Below are 20,601 nucleotides of genomic sequence, written 5' to 3' on the forward strand. Positions count from 1 at the left end.
AGGGAAAGAATATGATAGTCTTAGCAATAAGAATTCCCTTGGGTGGAATGCTGCACAGAAGGATTTTGTTCTTTTCGGTGTTTATGGTAGTTCATTGAAACTTGTTATGTTATCTTGGTGTTGAATGACTCACTTTAAGACTATGGTAATATTTTAAAAGAAGAAAGATAATAAGATGTCCTAAACTAAACAGCTTGTCCAAGAATGACATAGAAAACTAGGAGTGATACCCAAGATATGAGTGTCTTAATGCTACAAGACCCTTATCTCTCTAAGTAAAAAAAAAAAAAAAGATTGATATCATAGTAGTAATAGTAAAATAGTAATGTTTGCTTTTAACTGGGGAAAAAAAAAAATCCAAAGCCTATTCAACTTTTTACAGCCTTTTTGAGCATCTGTGCAGAATTTGGACACAGTGGTGGTTTGCAACGTGCAGTGTGGGGCTTAGCTTTCCTGTCCAGAGAAGCTCTTAGAGGATGCTGAGATGAGAAAGGAGATGGTTTTACAAGCATGTGTTCCACCTTCCCAGTGGTCAATGCAGTAGCGGGTTCCTCAAAACAGGTATTAAGAGTAGTGGGCTTTTCTTGGAAATGCTGTCTCTAGCATATCCAGCTGTCTTGATGTACTACCCCATAGTTTTATTTCTACAGCTGAGATCTACGTTTGTATCAAGTACAGATTCATACTGCAATATTTCATTGTTATTACTGATAAATACAATACTGAAATTGGGAAATCAAAAAAGAAAAGCAAGCAAAAGAAAATGGGTGAAAAATTGTTAAAGTTTCATTGGTGATCTGTTGACATTTTAAATATTTCCATTGCATGCTGTAGGTGTGATGTGCATGTTTGTGTGAAAGTGTGTGCGTATATACCTAAGGATGTTCTTTAGAAAAAGGGGGTGGAGATTTCCGTAACTGCTGTTGCTTCTGTTTAAGAACTAGGGACAATTCATGTAAGACACTGAAGCTGAAATGCAATACCTTTGTCAAGTTCCATATTTTTCCCTCTGTACCTACTGGTAAACTTAGTTCAAGTGCGTTGCTGAATCGTGCAAGTTTCCATAGCTGAAAAAAAGACCTGCAAATGTCTTCCCCCTTTTCCACTAGAATGTCTTAGTAGATGTCTTTATTTCTGAATTCCTTCATCTTGTAAGAAAACTTTTCTTCCTCTACCTCTGAAGTCCATAGGTCCTGCACACATTTCTTGTTCTTCTCTTTGCCCTTGTGAAACATGCTCTAGCAGTTTCCTGATTTTGCACGTGAGTTCGGGGTAAAGAATTTGCAAGGAATGCGGAGACTGCATTCTCATAAGGTTCTCCATCTTACTCTATTTAGCAAAACCTCTTAAAACCCAAGCGACTTTTATGGCTGTGTCTGGTCTTTCTGCTGAAGTGTACCGCAGCTTCTGTCCAGCTCATGTTCTTGGGTTTCCTTTCTATGGAAACCACCATCAGAGGTGGGAAGGAAGAGAGATTTTCATGGATGCCCGAGTTTTGCCCTGACACCAAGTTAAGGCGCAACTGAATAGCACAGCTGGATCTAGGACCTAATACCTGATCCTAGATCCCCTACTCTAGACATACTGTATTAACCAGATAAAAGAATCTTCTTACAAGAAATAAAGATATTGTCAGACTAAAAGATAAACAACACCGTCCCCCCAAACCTGACTGAGATCCTGCCAGAGGCTCTGTAATGCATTCCAAGTCCTTGTGTGAGAATACACATACAGTTCATGCCTTAACATACTTTACCCTCCAAGTTTCTCAGTGTTGGGGACGTGCATGCGTTCTGTCTCTTGAACAAAGCAAGCTATTTTCCTCTCAAAATGTATGAAGTAATGATATTTTCACTTGCTATTTATCATTATACTTTCTTCCAAATAAAAAAAACCCCAAATATCACATTTTTTAGTTGTTCTCTATGGCACGGGGGAATGTTAACTCAGGAAGAATAAATAATACAAGTTCGTTTACTATAGTAAATAAAAAGTGGTGGGGTTTGGGTTTTTTTTAATATCAGATTAGAGGTATGGTTGAAATAGTAAGCATTATTTATTTTCTAATGGAAAACATGAAAAATTCTAGAAGCTTTTGAAAAAAATAGGAAAATGTATGGAATGGCATTTACAAATCGAACTTCTAAGAAATTTAATAATATATATGTTAAACATATTTTCATATAGTGCACCCTTCTATTATTCATCGTTTTCATTTATTCATGAAACATTTACAGTCTAAATAGCTGAAAGGAAAAAAATATAGTATGCCTGGAATGAATTGAACAAGGACGATTTAAAGCCATTTGAGGACTGAAAATACAAGTCCCCATCTTAAGTAATGCTGGTGTCTTCTGTAAAAATGAAAGGCTAAATACAGTACAGGCTTTAAAGCAGTTTAATGCTAATGTGACAGTGGGCACTAAATGAAAACAAGCAGTGCTTTTATCAGAAGCCACAAGTGTGGTGTTCCTCTGATTTATTAAGATTTATGTGATTGAAAAGACTTGGGCACTTGCTCTTTGTTAAACTATAATATGCATGACTGACAGAAATCGATTTTTTTAATTGACAAAACCATACAAACAGCAGAACACATCTTCTGACTTTGATTAGCTTCCTTTTAAAAATATGAAATACAGCGGGAAACTGGTAAATATGCAGTATTCACTATAAAATCCTTCACCACGTACTGATTTCTCTAAGGTTTTGTTACTAAGATTTTTTCTGAAGTGTTTGTAATAGCATTCACATAATTCAGTTACGACTGATAAGCATGTAATGCTAGCCAGAAGTGTGTGCTTGACCATACGTATGAAAAATCCTAAGAAGGTGGCCAATGTAGTTAACAGTGTACAAGCAGACTGTGTCTCCTTAGAACAACTTCTTCCCATTATAAGCTCAGTTTAGCTGATCATTTAAGGAGAAGCTGGCTCAATCAGATGTAACATGTTTACAACTTTGGAGCTGACTTTAAAAAAAAAAAAAAAGTCCTCTGAAAAATGACTATTTGATCATCATTCCTCAAATGCCTTTTGCTTGTTCAAGGGTACGGAAATAAACAATCTGTGTGATTTATGAGTCTCACTTCACATTTACTTCAAAGCAAGTTGATTAGGCCTTTAAGTAAACCAGATAGACCACAAACATCTTTGAGTGTCTAAATGATTTTAGCTATGTCCAGAAAGTAACTTCTAGCAACTTAATCTTACTTTTAATATCTAAAGATAATTTACATTTCAAATTTATCTGAATCTCTTAAATAGTATTTTTAAAAGGTAGGGCTACATTACCAGAAAATTTAATAAAGATTGAATCAAAGAATAGAAAAAGTCTTGCTTGGAAAGGATGTTCAATATTATCTAGAAAATCCAATAAAAATACAGAAAATTCAATACACCTTTTTTCCTCTACCACCCTAAGATGTCTGCTACTAGAGCATTTCACTGACTCTCCAATTGCTGTAGACTTCCTCCCTGTAAAAATGCAAGGTTAATCCCCCAGCTAGCGTGTGTCAGAATAGGTCTATTTAATCAATGAAGCCTTGTTGCGGCGTGCTATCAGAGGAAATTTTGCCAGTGTTTTTAATCAGAACTTTTTAAGGTTTTCATACTTGCATTCTGTTTCTGTAACACCATAATCTTACCATCAAAACTTACAAATTTGTTTCTCTCCCTTATCAATTCTGTTCCCTGTTCAAGATTAACCATTTTGGAGGAGGCCAAATAGATTTGGCCTTGAATGCATGAAACAGTCTGTAATGATTGAATTGGACAAAAGATATTTTCTGTGAAAGTTTAAGGCAGATCCTACAGTTTGGAAACAGAAGTATTTTCTGTTTACAGGGTACATTCAGGACAGTTTCATTTTAATTTTCTTGTAGCGCTCTTGCCAAGCTATTGTCAGTTGGTTTTCTACGAGAGTTTAAAAACAGCTCTGTTTCACTGGCAAACTTACAGCCTGTATTTCAACACTGGAGCTTATAGAATTCATTAAAATGGCAATTCGTACTCCTGTATTTTATCTTGCAAGTAGATAGTGTATACCATAAATTTTGTACTCCCACATGCTGTTAAGTCCGTCCTGTTCACTGTGGTTGACATGTATAATAATCATTATTCATTTTGTACACAACCTCTTCTTTAAAACATGCCTTAAATAACATCACAAAAAGGCAGAACTATCCTTTGAAGCTGTGACAACTCATTCATTGGATTTAACGTTTTGGAGACTTCTGTGAAAAGCTAGTCCTTTTTATTGGAAATCAAGGGTTGAACGTTAACCATATTTAAAATATTATAAAAGTCAATTATACTATTTTATTTCTCTCACCACACTTACGTCACAGTTGAGCATTGTAAAATTTAAATTGCCAGAATGTACATACTCTCCCCAAAATAGTCTGTTTTGCTTAGTATACTGAAAAGAGCAAAGTTTTCACGCTCATCTGGGGGGAGGGGGAAGGCCTGGCTGAAACAATCCAGTACTGGATAAATGATAGTTAAGAATCTAAGTCTTCATTAAAGCAGTAGGAGCCTTTAGAGGAGTGTTTCCAAGCTTAAACCTATAAAAAGAGAGGAATTTATGTTTCTTACTGGAAGATCAGATTGATGAAAAGTTTCACAAGAGGTTTAAGCAACTGTCATCTTTTGAAAATGACTCTTGAACATGTTGTTTTCTTTCTGAATATTTCCATTCTTAGTATATTGTTGAAGTTGTGTTCACTGAATTTTGATGTCATAATAAGCATTTAATTTAATAAGTGTTTCATTTTGTTGTAGTCCTAATTAGCCAATCCAGGTACCTATAAGTGCATTAAATACTACAGGACCATATGGCATTACAGTCTGTACCAGCTATGAATTCAGTGAAAGTGGCTATGTTCAAAAGTGTCTCTTGAGGAACCTGCTTTGGTACAAGTGTGCAACAGTGTGTGGGAGCTCAGATGCATGCTCACGTTACCACAGTTTAGCATTGAGTAGCCGTGGCCGGGTCAGTGAGCACTCTCAGGACTTCGTTTCCCAGATGCTGTAAGGCTACTTCCACACTGGTAAATAGTGCTCCCTACAGAAGGGGATTTGCAGAGGCCAGCAGTAGGTGCCAAGGACCCGAGAGCCATGCAGGGTATGTTGAAGGGAGCTTAACGTTGAACTCACTCTAGTCTGGTCCTATGGCATTAGCAGGTGGTGCACATTAGGTGTGATTCTGAAGCACATGTTCTGTTTTACTTTTGTCTGAAAGGTATGCAGTGTATGTGCTCCAGGGCCAGTCGGTAAGGTGAAGCAAAGCCTGGTAAGTGAGAACAATCAGATGTTTTTTTTAAAAGTATATTTGTGGTCTTAACTGAATATTCATGTTGACTCACTCTAAGCCATATCTGTTGCTGCAAGTGGCAATCTTCCCCTCCCATTAACTTCAGAGGCTTGTGCCTCATTTTCCCTTTTGTCAACAGAAGCATTTAGGCAACTGCAAGGCAAAGCAGGCTGGGGAGTTGATCAAAGTGGTGAATAAAAAAGTAAGTTGCCAGGGTGGGTGTAAGCAACTGTATAGTAGGGATGTGTAGGACTGTCCCTTCTGGTAGCAGTGAGATTTTTTTGTGTTTTTAAGGTGTTTGTGCAGTTATAGCAGTAATCTGCAGTAAATGGAAGATGGAGCATGGGCAGTATAAACTTTAGAGGAGGAAATGTGAGACTACACGTTGTATTGCGTATCTATACCAAACATGCAGTCAGTTATTGCTGAGCAGCTGGCATGCAGTAGCATGTTAAACTGTGGTATCTTGAGGAGTCTTAGATTAGACACTAATAAAATGTACGTACAAAGAAGACGGTGATAGACCTATGACAGCATCAGCCTGTTTTCTTTTAAGATTTTTCTTTTTCTGGATATTCAAGAGGAAAGTAAAAATTTGGTTATATAGATTTGGTTAAACAATGAGGGGCTTGATCACGTAAAAGCAGGATGCTTCATAATTCCTTGGTCCTGTCGTGTCCCACTCAAGCTTCTGGGTTTTACTATATTTGAACTACACAGGTTCTCTGTAGTGAAATAAGGTTTAATTTGGTCTCAGAAATGGTTCAGGAAGGATTTGTTTTCACTTTCTATTCTGTACCTTTCTAACTAGAAATGGAAGATAGTGTGCTTGAAAAGCTAAAAGTACTGGTGGGATACTTTTCTTCCAGCTTACATAGTTATGTAGACATAGTTTTCCTGTTCCTATGCAACAGTGAGAATATATGGCAACGACAGTAAAGTATGGTAGGTAGGTACGTATGGTATGGCAAATCTGTTTGCAAGAACCTGAACATACAGAACTTCCAATTGGTTCATTTCCAGGAAGCAACCCATTTGGTCAAAGGCAGTAGTAGTTATATTAAACCTTTCTGTAAGGGGTATCTGCTAGAGGAGGACCTAAAATTGATACCCAGGCAACTCTCCAATTTGGTCCTATTTAGGACTGTTAATAATTTGAGAATTTATATTTTGCGGGGGAGAAAGATAATTGCATGTGTTAAACTTATACTAAGGAGATATGCTTGCTGGAAAAATGTCTTTTGAATTTTTTTGTAAGCTTTAACGGTATTTGGGCATTGCGGTTGATTTTGCAATCCTATGGGTGAATTGTGCAAAGGCAGGCTTGCACTCATGTGTCTAACTTGATTTCTTTCTGTCTGATGGGCAGAGATAAAAGTAGTTTGTTATATAGCTAGTGTCTAGAATCTGTCTTAAGGCAGTAGAGAGGAAGCTGAGGTGAGTTTAATATAGAGAAGTCAGCTCTCTACTGAGGTTGTTGCTGAACGTTTTATTTAGCTTGGTTTCTAACTCACTGTTAGCTCTGTCATTGCTCATTTTATGAAGCTACACATATTTATGTAATGATTTTCTACTTCATTTGCTTCCTTCTGTGTGCATCATTAGCATGAATGCTGTTAAAAAGGTCAACACAAAAATATAAAGTGTTTGTCCAACACTGATTAGAGATTTGTCTTGAGGTTGTTGTTGTTATTGTTTGGGGTTTTTTTGGTGACTGTCATGTATTTGTCAGAAAGGGACAAAAGAAATGAGCTGAAACCAGAGGACAATTTCTTCTACAGCCTCATAGCTTAGACATGTTATACATCAAAGAGAAACTGCTTCTCACACTTCCTTTAATTTCTGGATGAACGCTCAAGTAAATGAGATGCATAAAAAATGGATTTAAAACCAGTCTGCAAAAGCAGGAGAAGATCAATCCATGTGATTTATGTGGTGTCAGAAGCCCTCCCTGGATACTCTGCTGACTTGTGGCAAAGGAAACATAATAGTTTTAGAAGCCTAAAGAAGTGTGGGTGAGACACTGGAACAGGTTGCCCAGATAAGTTGTGGATGCCCTATCATTGGAAGTGTTCCGAGTCAGGTTGGACGGGGGCTTTGAGCAACCTGATCTAGTGAGAGCTGCCCCTGCCCATGGCACGGGGTTGGGCTAGATGATCTTTAAAGGTCCCTTCCAACCCAAACCATTCTGTGATTGTATGACTGCTTTAAGAGAGTTCTATCAGACAGATTTCTTGTGTCAATGATAATCTATAACTTAGGAACTGTTGGGATGTCATCTATGGTTAATTCAGTGTATTTGACTGCATTACAAATGCAGGGAACACAGAAATCTCTGAGCAGAAATTGCAGTAAGTGGTGATATTTATTGAAAAACATTGTCATATAATGGTGACTGATGATCAGTGTCTGCCAAGTCCCTGGTGTACAAATTACACTAATTAATGTGTAAGACATCTTACTTATGTTTGATACAGCAGTGCTACTGTGTGACCTCCCCAGATCACAGCAGTTGGAACCACAGCAACTTGCCCAAAATGTTATTTGTTGCAAGATCAGTGCTTTCCGTTTTATTGTATGTGCACTGTTTTCTGACGTATGTTCTCTTGTGATAGAGGTAAATGTACTGGATTTCATGAGACTGTTTCCCCTAGCACTAATTAATATCTGCAGAACATGTTTTCCATTTTCTGTTTCTTATTTCGAAGGAATTAGAGATAAGAATTTGCGAGAAACTGAAATAACAATGGAATCAAAGGTGGCAGATAAAAAAGCAACAGAAGGCAAAAGAAAAAGCAAAGAAGTTGAATTTAAATGAGCAGAGTTTAAATGTGGTCATAAATCCAAAAATCCCTGACATAAGTCAGCATGGGCACATCTAGAGAGATCCTGATAAGAGAAACACTGGCAATAAAAAATAAATAAATAAAAGGACACTTTGGTCTACCCTAACAGTGACATTTCGAAATTGAAGTTTTTAAAAATGTTTCATGTTTCTAGAACTATAGTTATAGTGACAGTCTAAGGGAAAGCTTCAGGTGGCGGTTGTTTCTAGTAGTAATAACATCAGTTAATACAAACTTGATACAGCTTGTTCAGGTTTTCATGTGACCTTGAAGACTTGTTCCACAGCAATCGTGAAGAAAGTAGTGTATTACTTCAGCTCTTTATACTGTTATTATGGTATGTTTTTCTCTTCATGATTTGTTTGTGTCTAAAGCATTTCTGAATTACCTGATTGTATTCTGCTAAAATCTACCAAAGATGCGATTTGCTCTCAAGGAAGTGACTGTAGGGACACAAAATTTTGCCTCATTGTGATGGTGATAAAGGATGAAGCGTACCTTGAAATAGAGAACTGAGTTCTGACCTCTATATCCCATGTTCGTGTTTAGTCGTGTTCATTAGAAATGAGAGCACCTGTCCATCAGTAGGTATTCAGCTCTGGATGGACAAGGCCTCCACAGGCAAAGATATTGTGATAATGATTACATCTGTCCTGATACTCACAGGACAGATCAGAGAGAGAGGCCTAAACCAGGGAATAAGGCCATATCACTCTTCAGGAGAAACAGCTTTTTGGGCATAATGTTAGCTTTGTCAGGTTTGATAGTCGGGTATCTTTCTAGTCTACCTGGGTCAGGTCCATGCTGTGGGAAGGTACCTCAGGAACTTACTTGGCTCTGTGTTCCCATTGTCACTGTAGGGAAGGTCAATGGAATTTCTTTACAGAGAAAGCCCACAAGATCAAGTCTAAACTCATCCCATTTGTAGGAAAATTGTTCCTCTATGTAGAACCTCATTTTGCCTCCTCCAGACCTCACTAAGCTTAGTAAGAAGAATGATGAAGACATGAGGCTTGATTTTATACAGATAGAGCAAGTGGCTGTTTTCACACACAACTTAGCAATTAGCGACAGAAGGTACATAAATGATGAAAATGTTCTTATTATGTGCTAGTTAAATAGGCATTTGAGAATAGGAGTGCAGCCGCTCTGCTGGCTGATACAGTGATGGCAAGAATGTCCCATGCTTTAGGATAATTGCTTTAATTGAAACAGGTGTGCCACAGCGCTGCAGCAATTTAGCTACTTCGTGATCTCACTCTGAAGTTTACAAGCAGGCTTTTATAATTTTCATTTCCATTAGTGGAATGTCTCTGAGAAGCAACATAACTTACTTGAAAACATTTTCCATTATTTGCAAGTAGTTCTAAAGTGCTTTCTGCTGTCCTTCCCACGATGAATCCATTTTGGCTTGCTTCAGGGGATTTGCCTTGCAGAATTCCAGCAACCAAGAGCTAGAGATGCATTTTGAGATACATTTACTGGATGTGTGTCAGGTGTGCTGACTGGGAAAATCAATGCCTTCTGGATGGGTGAGGGGCAGTTCATTATGCTAAGGCCGCTAATTAGTGCTGAATTAAATGTTCTCATTCTGTTTCCAAATGTTAAATTGCAGGGGTTGTTTGAAGTGCTAGTGAAAATTTTTCCGTAGTTCCATATTATATCATTTTAAGTGATGAGGGTAAGTAATATGAAGAGATGAATGGCTTAATCTTTGTGAAAAGATTGCAAAGGGGCCAAGAGACTAAATGTCTTTTGTTTCTGGAGTCTCGTTTGAACTGGTATGTATGCTTGCCATTCTCATCCTACATACAGCCCAAGTGGAAATGAATCGTCTTGAGATTAGAAGAAAGGTTTTGCAAATGTCTGAGCAAAGATGGGAGTCTGGGTCTCTTACGCGTCCCTACGTTTCTCATGCTCCATTTTCTGTCACTGTGTCATGACCCTTGACTTTATCCTATAGGGTGAAACGAATGTGGGGGAAAGGGAAAGCAGAGGAGATGCCTCAGAGGGAAAACAGACATTTTTCAAATCCTAGCGATTTTAAAAACTATGGACTTAAGACTCTCTAGATGAAGAAGGCATGTTCCTGTGGAATGGGAACTTGTGGGAGAATGTTATGCATTCACCTTGGGTGACATTTGATTTGGACAGTGAAACTAGAATCTTAAGATACATAAAAGTCTAATCAGATGAGTGTGGTTGACTTCTAAAGTCTTGAATTTCCCTACCCTGGCTCTCCTTGCCTGGAAAAAACTACTTCTTTTCGTGTAAGTTTTTAGCATGGGAAGATACTCATGGTAATCCTGGAGAGTGTAGTCTGCTATTCACAAAAGAATTAAAGATGCAATGGATGTCATTCCTTATTGCTTATGTTGCCCCAATTTTTCATCAATATATTATGAGAAAGTGAGCAAGAACTTCCATACTGTACTTTTCCACTTCTCCTTTGAGATATTCAGCACTGTACTTATTTTAACAAATTTTTGCTGATGGACAGTATCTCATTACATACTGACAGAGTGCATACACTTCTTTCTCTAATGTCTTTCCTTTTAAGACTGCCATTTGGAAAAAAAAAAAAACCAAAACAAAACAAAAAAAAACTGCCCTTCCCCAAGTGAGGACGTTTGTGACAGGAAGAAATAAAAGGGATGAATTTTTTTTCTTTCTTTAGCAGTTGATCCTCTCCTTTCTCAACATAGTGTTTGAAAACAATTTGAAAGGGAGTTTTCTTCACACAGATATCAAAAACTAATGCAATTGAGGCAAGGATTGTAAACAGACTTGGATTACTTTTTCATTAGGGCTGACTGTGGCAAGCTTGTTGTGTGGTTACAGGAATTCCTGGGCAGCTGAGTGAACAAAGGGAATGATGTTGTTGTTCCAGTACCCTAACTGGAGAAGGCTGCGGATGACCCCGAGAAATATGTTGATCCATCTTTTGGTTAAAACTTGGGTAAACGTTGGTGTTCAAGTGTCACTTTTTTTTACCAAAGCATCTTAAGGCAGTGGGACTGTAGAGCCAATTTTTAAACCCTAGCCTAATTGAAAGCAGCCTTATTTAAGTCAAAGTATGTTAATGCTGATTTGCTGGAAACAACTGTAGTAAAATGCAGATATCTAGAAGTAAAGCGCATCATCTACGAACATCAAGCCTTTAAAAGGCAGGGAATAAGTTGGTATCTGTGCAGAGGACTTGCTTTTCTGAATCTAGGACTGTTATTATCAAAGATGAGTGTTACCAAGTATTCCTTCTCACTTCTAAACACACAGAAACTATCTTTTACAAGATTGCAAGATTTATAAACTGAGGTACCTGTTTAAGAGTAGCCACCAGCCCCAAATCTTTGATTTGTGTCCTTTGCCTTCCTGATGTGTTTAGTGTATTACAGAGTTCTTAAGATTTCCTTTCACTTTCTAATATACTTGCTTTTTTTTTCCCTCCATACTTTTAATTGTTGCTGTAAAAAAAAAAAAAAAAAAATGTTTTTTTGCCTTATGTATGCAAGTTCCTGATTCCTGCTTGGTCACACTAGTCTGCAAAGATGTTCTCGTCTCATTTGGTTCTCATAAGATTCAGCAGGTCTTTTCAAAGAAGGCTTCAAATGGCATGTTTAACGAGATGTACTTTTTTGGGCAACCGCACACTAGTAACTAGAGAATAGTTTTGCTTGTCAGAAGAACCATTTCAGGTTATGGATGACTGCATAAATTCTCTTACTGTTTCTCATTGCTGAACTAATAATACATTTTATTTCTACCTTTGAGTCAGTTTCCAAGTAGGAGTACTTGAAGCATGACTTAATTTTGTCAGGATGTGATAGTTTCTATTACATTAACTTTCAAGGGAACAAAATTCATCTCAACTTACATTATATTCCAAGTGCAGTAACTTCAAAGAAATATTCAGTGAGAGATGAAAATAATGAAGGGGGGAAAAAGCTAGTTGAAAAGTTAAGCATCGTTACTGTGTATTCAGTATTGGGTAGTGTTGCATTAAAGCTAGACTTCAGCTTTTGTTGTTTCAGGTTAAAATGATACTGTTTTGAAGGCAGAGTTTTGGGTGGGCTTTAATTTCCAAGTAAGCTGCATTCAAGCATCTACATCTTAGTAAAATTTCTGAAGGCAAAAACATTGTGTAACAGGAAAAAGCTAAAGGCACATGGAGTAGATTTTAGATAGGGGACTTTGTAACTATTCCAGGGGTAAACTTTGACTCTACATTTTAAGTCATGCAAGCATTTCAAAATAGTGATATTTCATCTTAATTTTGGGGAAGTAAGGTGCAGGTCTTGCATTGCTGCTTAATATCAAAGTTAACTCTCAATATAGAAGGCATATCAATGGCAGAAAAAAAAAATACAAGCATATAATTCAAAACAAACCCAGATTTGGTTTCCCACAGGTAACTTGATAGCACTAGCTGCTTTCTTCAAACCAATAAACATTGCACCAAACTGCAGCACAGATACATCACTCATATGAGTCTTTCCTCAAAAGTGTGACTTCCCTCTGTATATAGATAGAAAAGATAAATTGAATATGGCAGCCATATTAAATGAAAGTTTTTAATGAGATGTATGTTGCAGAGCCTTTCTTCCGTCAAGTGTGGTGTTAGATATATTTCTCTCCCTTTTCTTATACAAATAAAGCTTGCTTTCTTATATATAAAAATCAATATAGTTAAAAAGAAATGCAGTCGAGCCTTCACTAAACATCTTAAAACCTCTTCCTCGTTCACGCTTAGCTGAGATCAAAGCTGCGGACTTAGGTGTAGATATACCGTATGAAAATAGAATTAATTCATCATCTTTTATCATTTCAGTGCAACTTCCTCACTTTTATCTTTAGAATTTCTTGAGTACTCAAGCCTTGTACTGTCCATTTGCACAGGGGTGAACTTTATACCTTATGTATGTTTTTATTATGATTATTATATGATGTCAGCTCTTTAAGAATATTTCTACCGAAGGACTTACTCCTCCATTCCCAGCACACAGGGAGCTCTTCAACTGTGCCTGAATGGTTGGGTCCAGCAGTTCTTTCCTCCTCTGGGATATGGGAATGCCTTTTGGGTGCTTCCAGTCTGCACAGGGATGAGGCGCAGTTGTGCACCGTTCCTCACCAGTGTTCTCCTTCTACATGGAGAGGTAACTTAGGCTCTTGGCCAAGTGGGTGCTGTGGAAGACACCAGCGGATCCTTCTGCACACCAAGATTCTGTGAAGCTATAAAAAAATGTTTTTACCATTTAATTTAAACATGCTTTTTTATCTCTCCCTGCAATTCCACTTAGCTATGTCCTTACCCAGGTCCATCATAATGGAAATGCAGCTGAGCATGAACTTAAAATGAGACCTTTTAACTTAAAGATTGAACGTGAACTTTCCATGCATATCCGAGGTAATCTCAAGTGAGATTATTTTATTCTTCCCATACACTGTATCAAGGAACTTCTACCCTGGATATAATTTTGGGTTCCTCAAAAAGTATTTTGAAAAGACAGGAGAGTTCACAAAAGTGCAGAAAGAATGGTAGGGTTCTACAAAGCCTCTCCTGTAGTGGGAAGAGTAATAATCCCAGTTTACAAACTGTAATGAAGGCAAGGCTAAGAGTCACTTCATGAGAGTCTGAAGACCTTAGGGGACAGATTTCTGAGAGCAGATACTTCTTTAAGCTTGCAGAAATAGATAAAATTATATTCTGTGGCTGGAAGTTGAAACTAAGAAAATTCAAACAAAGTGTAGAGAATGAACTCTTAAATCTTCTTCATGGATTAAGCATTCTCTTTAAATCTGCATTTTTAAAGGACTACTACAGTGCTTTTAGTAAATAGGGACTGAAAATAGAAGGTACTTGGGTCAGACTGAAAAAGCTTCTGGCCTTACAGCTCTGTTAATATAATTTCTTCTTTTGAAACTGTGCAGCAAGCTTTATAGCTTTTTGTTTCTACGTTTTTTTTGCATGAGTTATGGAAAATCAGATGAGATTCTGAAAACAAATAACATTGCAGCAAGTAGGTTTCTTACCCTAGTGTCGTAAAACACATAACTTTGCTCTGAGTTAAATGAGAAATACACTACTATTTATTTTCACAGTTAAACTTCAGCATTTCAGCAGAAACAGGCATTTTTCAGAATGCTTTTGTCATGGAAAATGTAGTAGTCACCTTTCCAAATACATTTTGACAAATATTACCCTGCTCTAACGTATTGGTCAGGGTCAGTCATCTTGAAATATCATCACCCACTACCATATTGAGCATGGCCCTATATGATTTCCTGTGACAGAAAAGTTTTTGAAAGGATGAGTATTCACAAATGTTTAAAAGACGGCAGCTATCCTCCAAGCAGTTTATAGACATATAATGAACTAAAGAGACTAAGCTATAGTGTCCCTATTCTACAAGTTTCAGTCAACCTTCAGCTGGGTAAACTTTGTTTGAAATACCTCCTGAGTAAAGAATGAATGAACAAAATTTAGAAATAGCTTATTCTAAAAAGAAGGGAAGTCCAATAATTAAAGCAGTAATCCTGGACTGGAGATCTAGGTTCAGTTTCTTCCTTTGTACAAAGACTTAGGTGGGACCCTTGACAAGCTTTTTTTTCTCCTTAGCTACATCTGTACTATGTTTCTAACAGTGCATCCCACTATCCAGATCCACTGTGTGCCCAAGAAACATTTTTGTAACTCTGTGTGTGCCTACCATTTCCATATCTCTTGATATTCTGTCATGGTTTAACCCCAGCCAGCAACTAGGCACCACACAGCCGCTCGCTCACTCCCCCCTGGTGGGATCGGGGAGAGAATCGGAAGGGTAAAAGTGAGAAAACTTGTAGGTTGAACGGTAAATGTGAGAAAACTTGTGGGTTGAGATAAAGACAGTTTAACAGGTAAAGCAAAAGCTGTGTGCGCAAGCAAAGCAAAATGAGGAATTAATTCCCTACTTCCCATCAGCAGGCAGGTGTTCAGCCATCTCCAGGAAAGCAGGGCTCCATCACACGTAATGGTTACTTGGGAAGAAAAACACCATCACTCCAAAAGTCCCCCCTTCCTTCTTCTTCCCCCAGCTTTATATGCTGAGCATGATGTAAAGGGTATGGAATAAGGGGTGGAGAATGTGCTGGTTTTGGCTGGGGTAGAGTTAATTTTCTTCATAGTAGCTCGTATGGTGCTGTGTTTTGGTTTTGTGCTGGAAACAGCGTTGATAACACAGGGATGTTTTCGTTACTGCTGAGCAGGGCTTACACAGTCAAGGCCTTTTCTGCTCCTCACCCCACCCCGCCAGCGAGCAGGCTGGGGGTGCACAAGAAGTTGGGAGGGGACACAGCCGGGACAGCTGACCCCAACTGACCAAAGGGATAGTCCATTCACAAAGAAGCAGCTTAGATACTCACCTGCAAAGAAGCTCTGGTGCACTGCAGACAAGTGCCAGTCAGGTTGCCTGACCCATCAGGAACCTGGGAGACAGTGAAGTTCAGTGGAGGTAAAGTGCAGCAGCTCTATCTATTCCCGAGTCTCTTATTGTTGCTCCACAGGGCTGTGATTGTGAACTACTCCAGGGGTATTAAGCTACCCTGGCATTTTAATGTATATTGTATTGGTTAGCAAATCACATTTTTTTATGGTTTCACAGAATCACAAAATGGTTGAGGTTGGAAGGGGCATCTGAAGGCCATCTTGTACAACCGCCCTGCTCAAGCAGGTCCACCTAGAGCCAGGACCATGTCCAGACACCTTTTGAGTAGCTCCAAGGAGGGAAATTCCACAACCTCCCTGGACAGCCTGTGCCAGTGCTCACAGTAAAAAAAAAAGTGTTTCCTGATGCTCAGAGGGAGCCTCCTGTGTTTCAGCTTGTGCCTGTTGCCTCTGTTTCATACTGTCACCCTAGTAACACCATGGAAGAGTATTAGTCTTCTTACTAGCATCATGTTTTACATCTTAAAGGGAAATCAGAACTAAAAAAATGTAGTTCTAGATTTATTTCTGTCAGGTTTGTAAGTAATTTTGTTAGAATAAGGACAGTAACTAAAGATCACTAATGACTATCCTCATACCATGCTGCCAAAATATCCTAAACATACCAATCCTGTTTCTAATGAAGTCAGATCATGTCCAGTGTTCAAATATATATTGTTTACTTCTGCCATTAAAAGCTAACTGTTGCATTTTTAATAGTATCACCTATTTGTCAAGAATCTAGGAGTGAGCAGAATGTGTGAATGTGCTCTGCTTTCTACACTGCAATTTCAGTATTATTCTGAAATACTAGTTGATGCTATTCTAAACATAAAATATTCTGAGCTATTTTACCAGCATTTCTGTGGATGATCTTTCTGCCTTGGTCTAGAAATAAGCAGTTGGTTGTCATTCCAAGGTGATGAGCTGTCCTGTTTCTTCAGCACCTCAAGTTTTTAAGAGGGGGGGAAGCTAACGATCTGTCTTCTGATATTTATAATAGATTCAAAATGCATTTGAAATTACTTTTTATGATGTTTTTTTCTCTCTAGAAAATACGAAGGATATTCTCGTGATATATGAACAAGAAGCAGAAGAGTGGGCTCTGTATTTAAAATGTCTTTTTGGACGCATAGTGAACGAAGGAGGAATCTTACTCTACAATCTAGAGACTTCATCTTTCAAGCACCAGGAGCTATTATCTTTACCCTGTTATAAATGTAAACTCCTGATACTATCGTGTGGACTTCTTCACTGCCTGAATCGAAAGAGAAGTTATTTTCTGGAGCAAGTTCTAAAACCTCCAGATAATGTGGTGATTCTGCTTTGTGGGGTGGAGAATTCAGAGATTCTTTATGAGATACTGACCTTAGATGGAGGCAGCAAAGAGATTTCCACTGATCAGGAACCTGAGGAATATCTCTCTGTTGTTACTGGAATTATTCAACCAGGTAATCTACAAATGAAAACTTTGTATGATTATTAAAAGAGTTTTCTCAGCTGTATTAATATAAATTGGAAGAGAAAAAAGTGATAACTCAGATTTTCTGGAGAAATTCTCTCTTCAGCTTGGTCCAACAGTTTTAGTTTGATGCATTTGTCATTGAAGTGTGATGAAACTGTTGTACTCTTAGTCTGGCTTCATTTTCACAGGGAAGCAGCTTTGAAAAGTCTAAAAGCTGCCACTGGCACCTGTGAACCTACCATCACTACTTCATGGTAAGATTGAAGAGCTGGCATACGCTTGTTTCTCTGTTTCCTGAGTTTACAAGTCTCAGAAACTGTACAAAACTATGGGTTTGTGTTTCATCTCTTTCAAAATGCCTTAATGTGACAGTGTATATATCTCATTAGATAAATCTGACAGAGTGAGAAATAGTTACGAAGTAAGACCCAGTGTCGTGGTGGCATCATTTCCTTTGTGACACACAAAAGCCGTAAGAGTAGAAGTTCCCTTCCCCTTTTACCAAGCCAAATAATAAGTCTGTACCAGAAGGACTAAAACTGTCCAGTGCGTATGTGTTTGCATGTCCATGGAAACTACAAAGAAGCATTAATGTAAAAATTAGCACTTCTGGAATGTAAGAAAAACCCCTCTCCTGAGGGTGAGAGGTACTGAAATGGCAAAGTCTGGGCACATGGCTTAGTTTAACCCAAAGTTTAACTTTGCCAGGCTGCACAGATGAAACCAAGAAATAGCTTTAGAAAGGCAGATGCCTGGGCCCCTTTGGAAAGGCGATGTAAGTTGTGCACAGGTTTCAGGTAGATGGCTGTGTGTTTTCCTTTGAGAGCATATTTACTGTTGCTTCTTTGTAGTCTCTAGGTCTTTTACCGCCTCTCAGCTCTTGCTATTTTGTCATTATTTTGTCTGCTAAGCAGAACATTGTGCTTCTGTCTTTGTTACCTGCAAGGTGCCATTTTACTGGGACGGGAGCTTGTGCTTGAGAAGGACATCCTGCAGTTCAGGAGTTTTACTCAGAAATTAACCAGGTTTTGGATGCAGATGAACAAGCAAGCATATTCTTTTGAACACAGGGGTAGAGAGACCCCAGGTGAGTCAGTGACCTAGCTGGATGTCCCTGCTGCCTTGTGCTTGAGCAGATAAGCTTAAGCATCCTATAAGGCTTTCACACCTGCCCAGAATGTATCTACACACAGTCTGGCTATATCAGATCAGTGCTTTCAAAACTGTGTTTTAGATTCCTCCTTCCCAACCATCTCCTGTTCTAACATTTCTTGGTGTTCAGTATTTATTAACCTTTTCCTCAGTATATCTTTTTCTAAGCGTGTCTCAGACTTTAAATTTTGGGGCTAATTACAGTTGCCTGGTTTGGTTTCAGGAGGTAATGTTTGCAATTTGTGACTGTCTGATATGTAGCTTCAGATTGAAGCTCCTTGGCAGCTCTCTAGTGGAATGAAAACAGTGGGTCTATACTATGTGTTTGTGTATATATAGGAAGGAACTGGGCCCAGAGACAGTCAATTGACTTACACACAGGAAATTGCAAACTTTTCTACAAAGATAAACAGTTCCCTAGAAGACAGGTGATGGTTCTTTGCTTAGGTCTGTGCATTCACAAAAATATTTATTGCATCTGCCCTTGGGATTTTATTTACATTGTAATGTCGAGTGACTAATAGGAGCTCAAATGATCTTTTCTTTGGCAGTGGTCAATATCAGCAACTTCAGAGACAAGTACAAAGCTGAATTAATGAATAGTTGTTGAAGGCCTCAGTCTCAGTGTGTACGTCTTTACCAGGGATGCATAGACTGTGGCTGGGATCAGACAAGTTCAACTGACTGAACTAGATCCAGGACTGAGAGTAGTGTTGCTGCCTGGTGCTTCAGGGTGTAAGCCCTCCCCCATACACATAGCTGAGAACTGCTCAGGCCCTCTTTTTTCTGTCCTGGTGTGCCCTGGTCATCAGGCAGGCCAGCTCAGATCAGTGCTTGGTAGGAGACCTCTGCACTGCTCTCTGTTGCACAGCAAAAGTATTCCAAGTGCGAGATTTGCTGTCACCTGGGTGTTGATTTAAGCTCTGAGGAATGTAGATGTGCATGTATTATCAGTATTTACCTTTGCTTAAAGACAATGGTGACTGTTTGCAGTGTCCGTATTTATGATACTCTTGTAGAATGCTATTAAGCTTTTAGCCTTTGTGATATCTGTGGCAGGGATTTTGACAGATTACGCATCTGGGAAAAAGATTTTTCCCTTGTAGTTAAAATGGCTTGTTAAAGGGGTTATTAAATATAATTGGATTATTTTTCCTTTGGAGCAATTTTTTTATGCCTTTCTTCAGGACTATGCACTCCCAAGATTTCCTGTCTCTCTTCATATGGATCATCATCTTCTGTCGCTTTTAATCGTTTTCAGTGCTTATCCCTTGTCCCTTATATTTCTGCTTTTGGAGATAGTGATGAAAACACTTTTGTGTATGTTCTTCATGCTTTTCCGTTCCTTTTTTTTCCTAAACTGTTCATTGCTGTTAACTTGTTCCTCCATGCATTTGTACCTTCTTGTCTTCTCAGTATTAATAAGAGCTGTCACTCTACCAAAGTCTAAAAATTTAGTGATGTGCTTTAATTACAATGATTGCATGGCACCATGCTGTTGTGCACCACTGCAACTAAATTCTGTTAATCCCTTAGGACAGCGGGCCATTGAGATCCTAGGTCTAATTGATGCCAGAGCTCAGGAGTGGCTTGTGGGTAGTTAGAACAACTGAAGACGGATGCTAAATCAGGTTGTTACCTCACAGTCCTGAAGAGTGTTAATAATGGCATAGCCTAGGTGCTAGTAATCACCACCCTTCCACTACAGCTTTCTCCATACTCTGAGAAGTTCCTAGGTAAGGTAAATTCTCAGCTGTCTCTTCTCCCCTAGATGCTATTATCTTTGCACTGTCTCTACAGTCTGAGATGGAAAGAGAATTTTTTATGCCCCCCCCCCCATTATTTTGCCAAAACCTTTCACCTACCAGATGGTGCCAGTTTTGTCTTGTTGGAGCTGGTAGGGCTCTTTATCTGTTAAAACTTCCCTCAACCTCTAAAGTAGTATATATGCCAAAAATTCTAGGCAAAAAGCAGTACTAATTAAAATGCTCAGTAAAACTAAATAAAATGGAAGATGCAGGGGGTTTTGTACCCAGCAGAGAGCTTGTTTGCCCTGTAATGTGATTCAAACACAAAATCTGAAGGGTTTGTCATTCCTGTTTGAACATGTTCTTGGAGGAGTAAAGGGAGAACTGAGACATGGAAACTGGCCTTTCTAACATATGTTTCCTGAATGGTGACAGATTTTATTATATTCACCTTATGCATGAAGAGGAAGGAAAAATTTTTTTTTATTGTCAAAAGTTTCCTTTAGCAGGACTTGTTCACAAAATACTTCACTGTTTGAAACTGCTACATTCAGATTTAGAGTTGGTTTTGAATTTTGTGTAAGGGCCTGTTGTCATAAAAAAAGATAAATCTCTGGG

At 38.4% G+C, this 20,601-nt stretch overlaps 1 protein-coding gene across 1 annotated transcript in view; it reads left to right on the plus strand.

Annotated features, from left to right (window-relative positions):
* Positions 1-20,601, plus strand: part of BANK1 (B-cell scaffold protein with ankyrin repeats 1) — a 260,578-nt gene that overhangs the window by 110,755 nt on the left and 129,222 nt on the right. Inside the window, exon 3 of the mRNA XM_009327080.1 lies at positions 16,671-17,069. Coding sequence (XP_009325355.1) covers positions 16,671-17,069 — 399 coding nt within the window. The remainder of the gene's footprint in view (positions 1-16,670; positions 17,070-20,601) is intronic.

This window comes from Pygoscelis adeliae, unplaced genomic scaffold, assembly GCF_000699105.1.
Source record: "Pygoscelis adeliae isolate BGI_AS28 unplaced genomic scaffold, ASM69910v1 Scaffold87, whole genome shotgun sequence".
NCBI classification, from domain to species: domain Eukaryota; kingdom Metazoa; phylum Chordata; class Aves; order Sphenisciformes; family Spheniscidae; genus Pygoscelis; species Pygoscelis adeliae.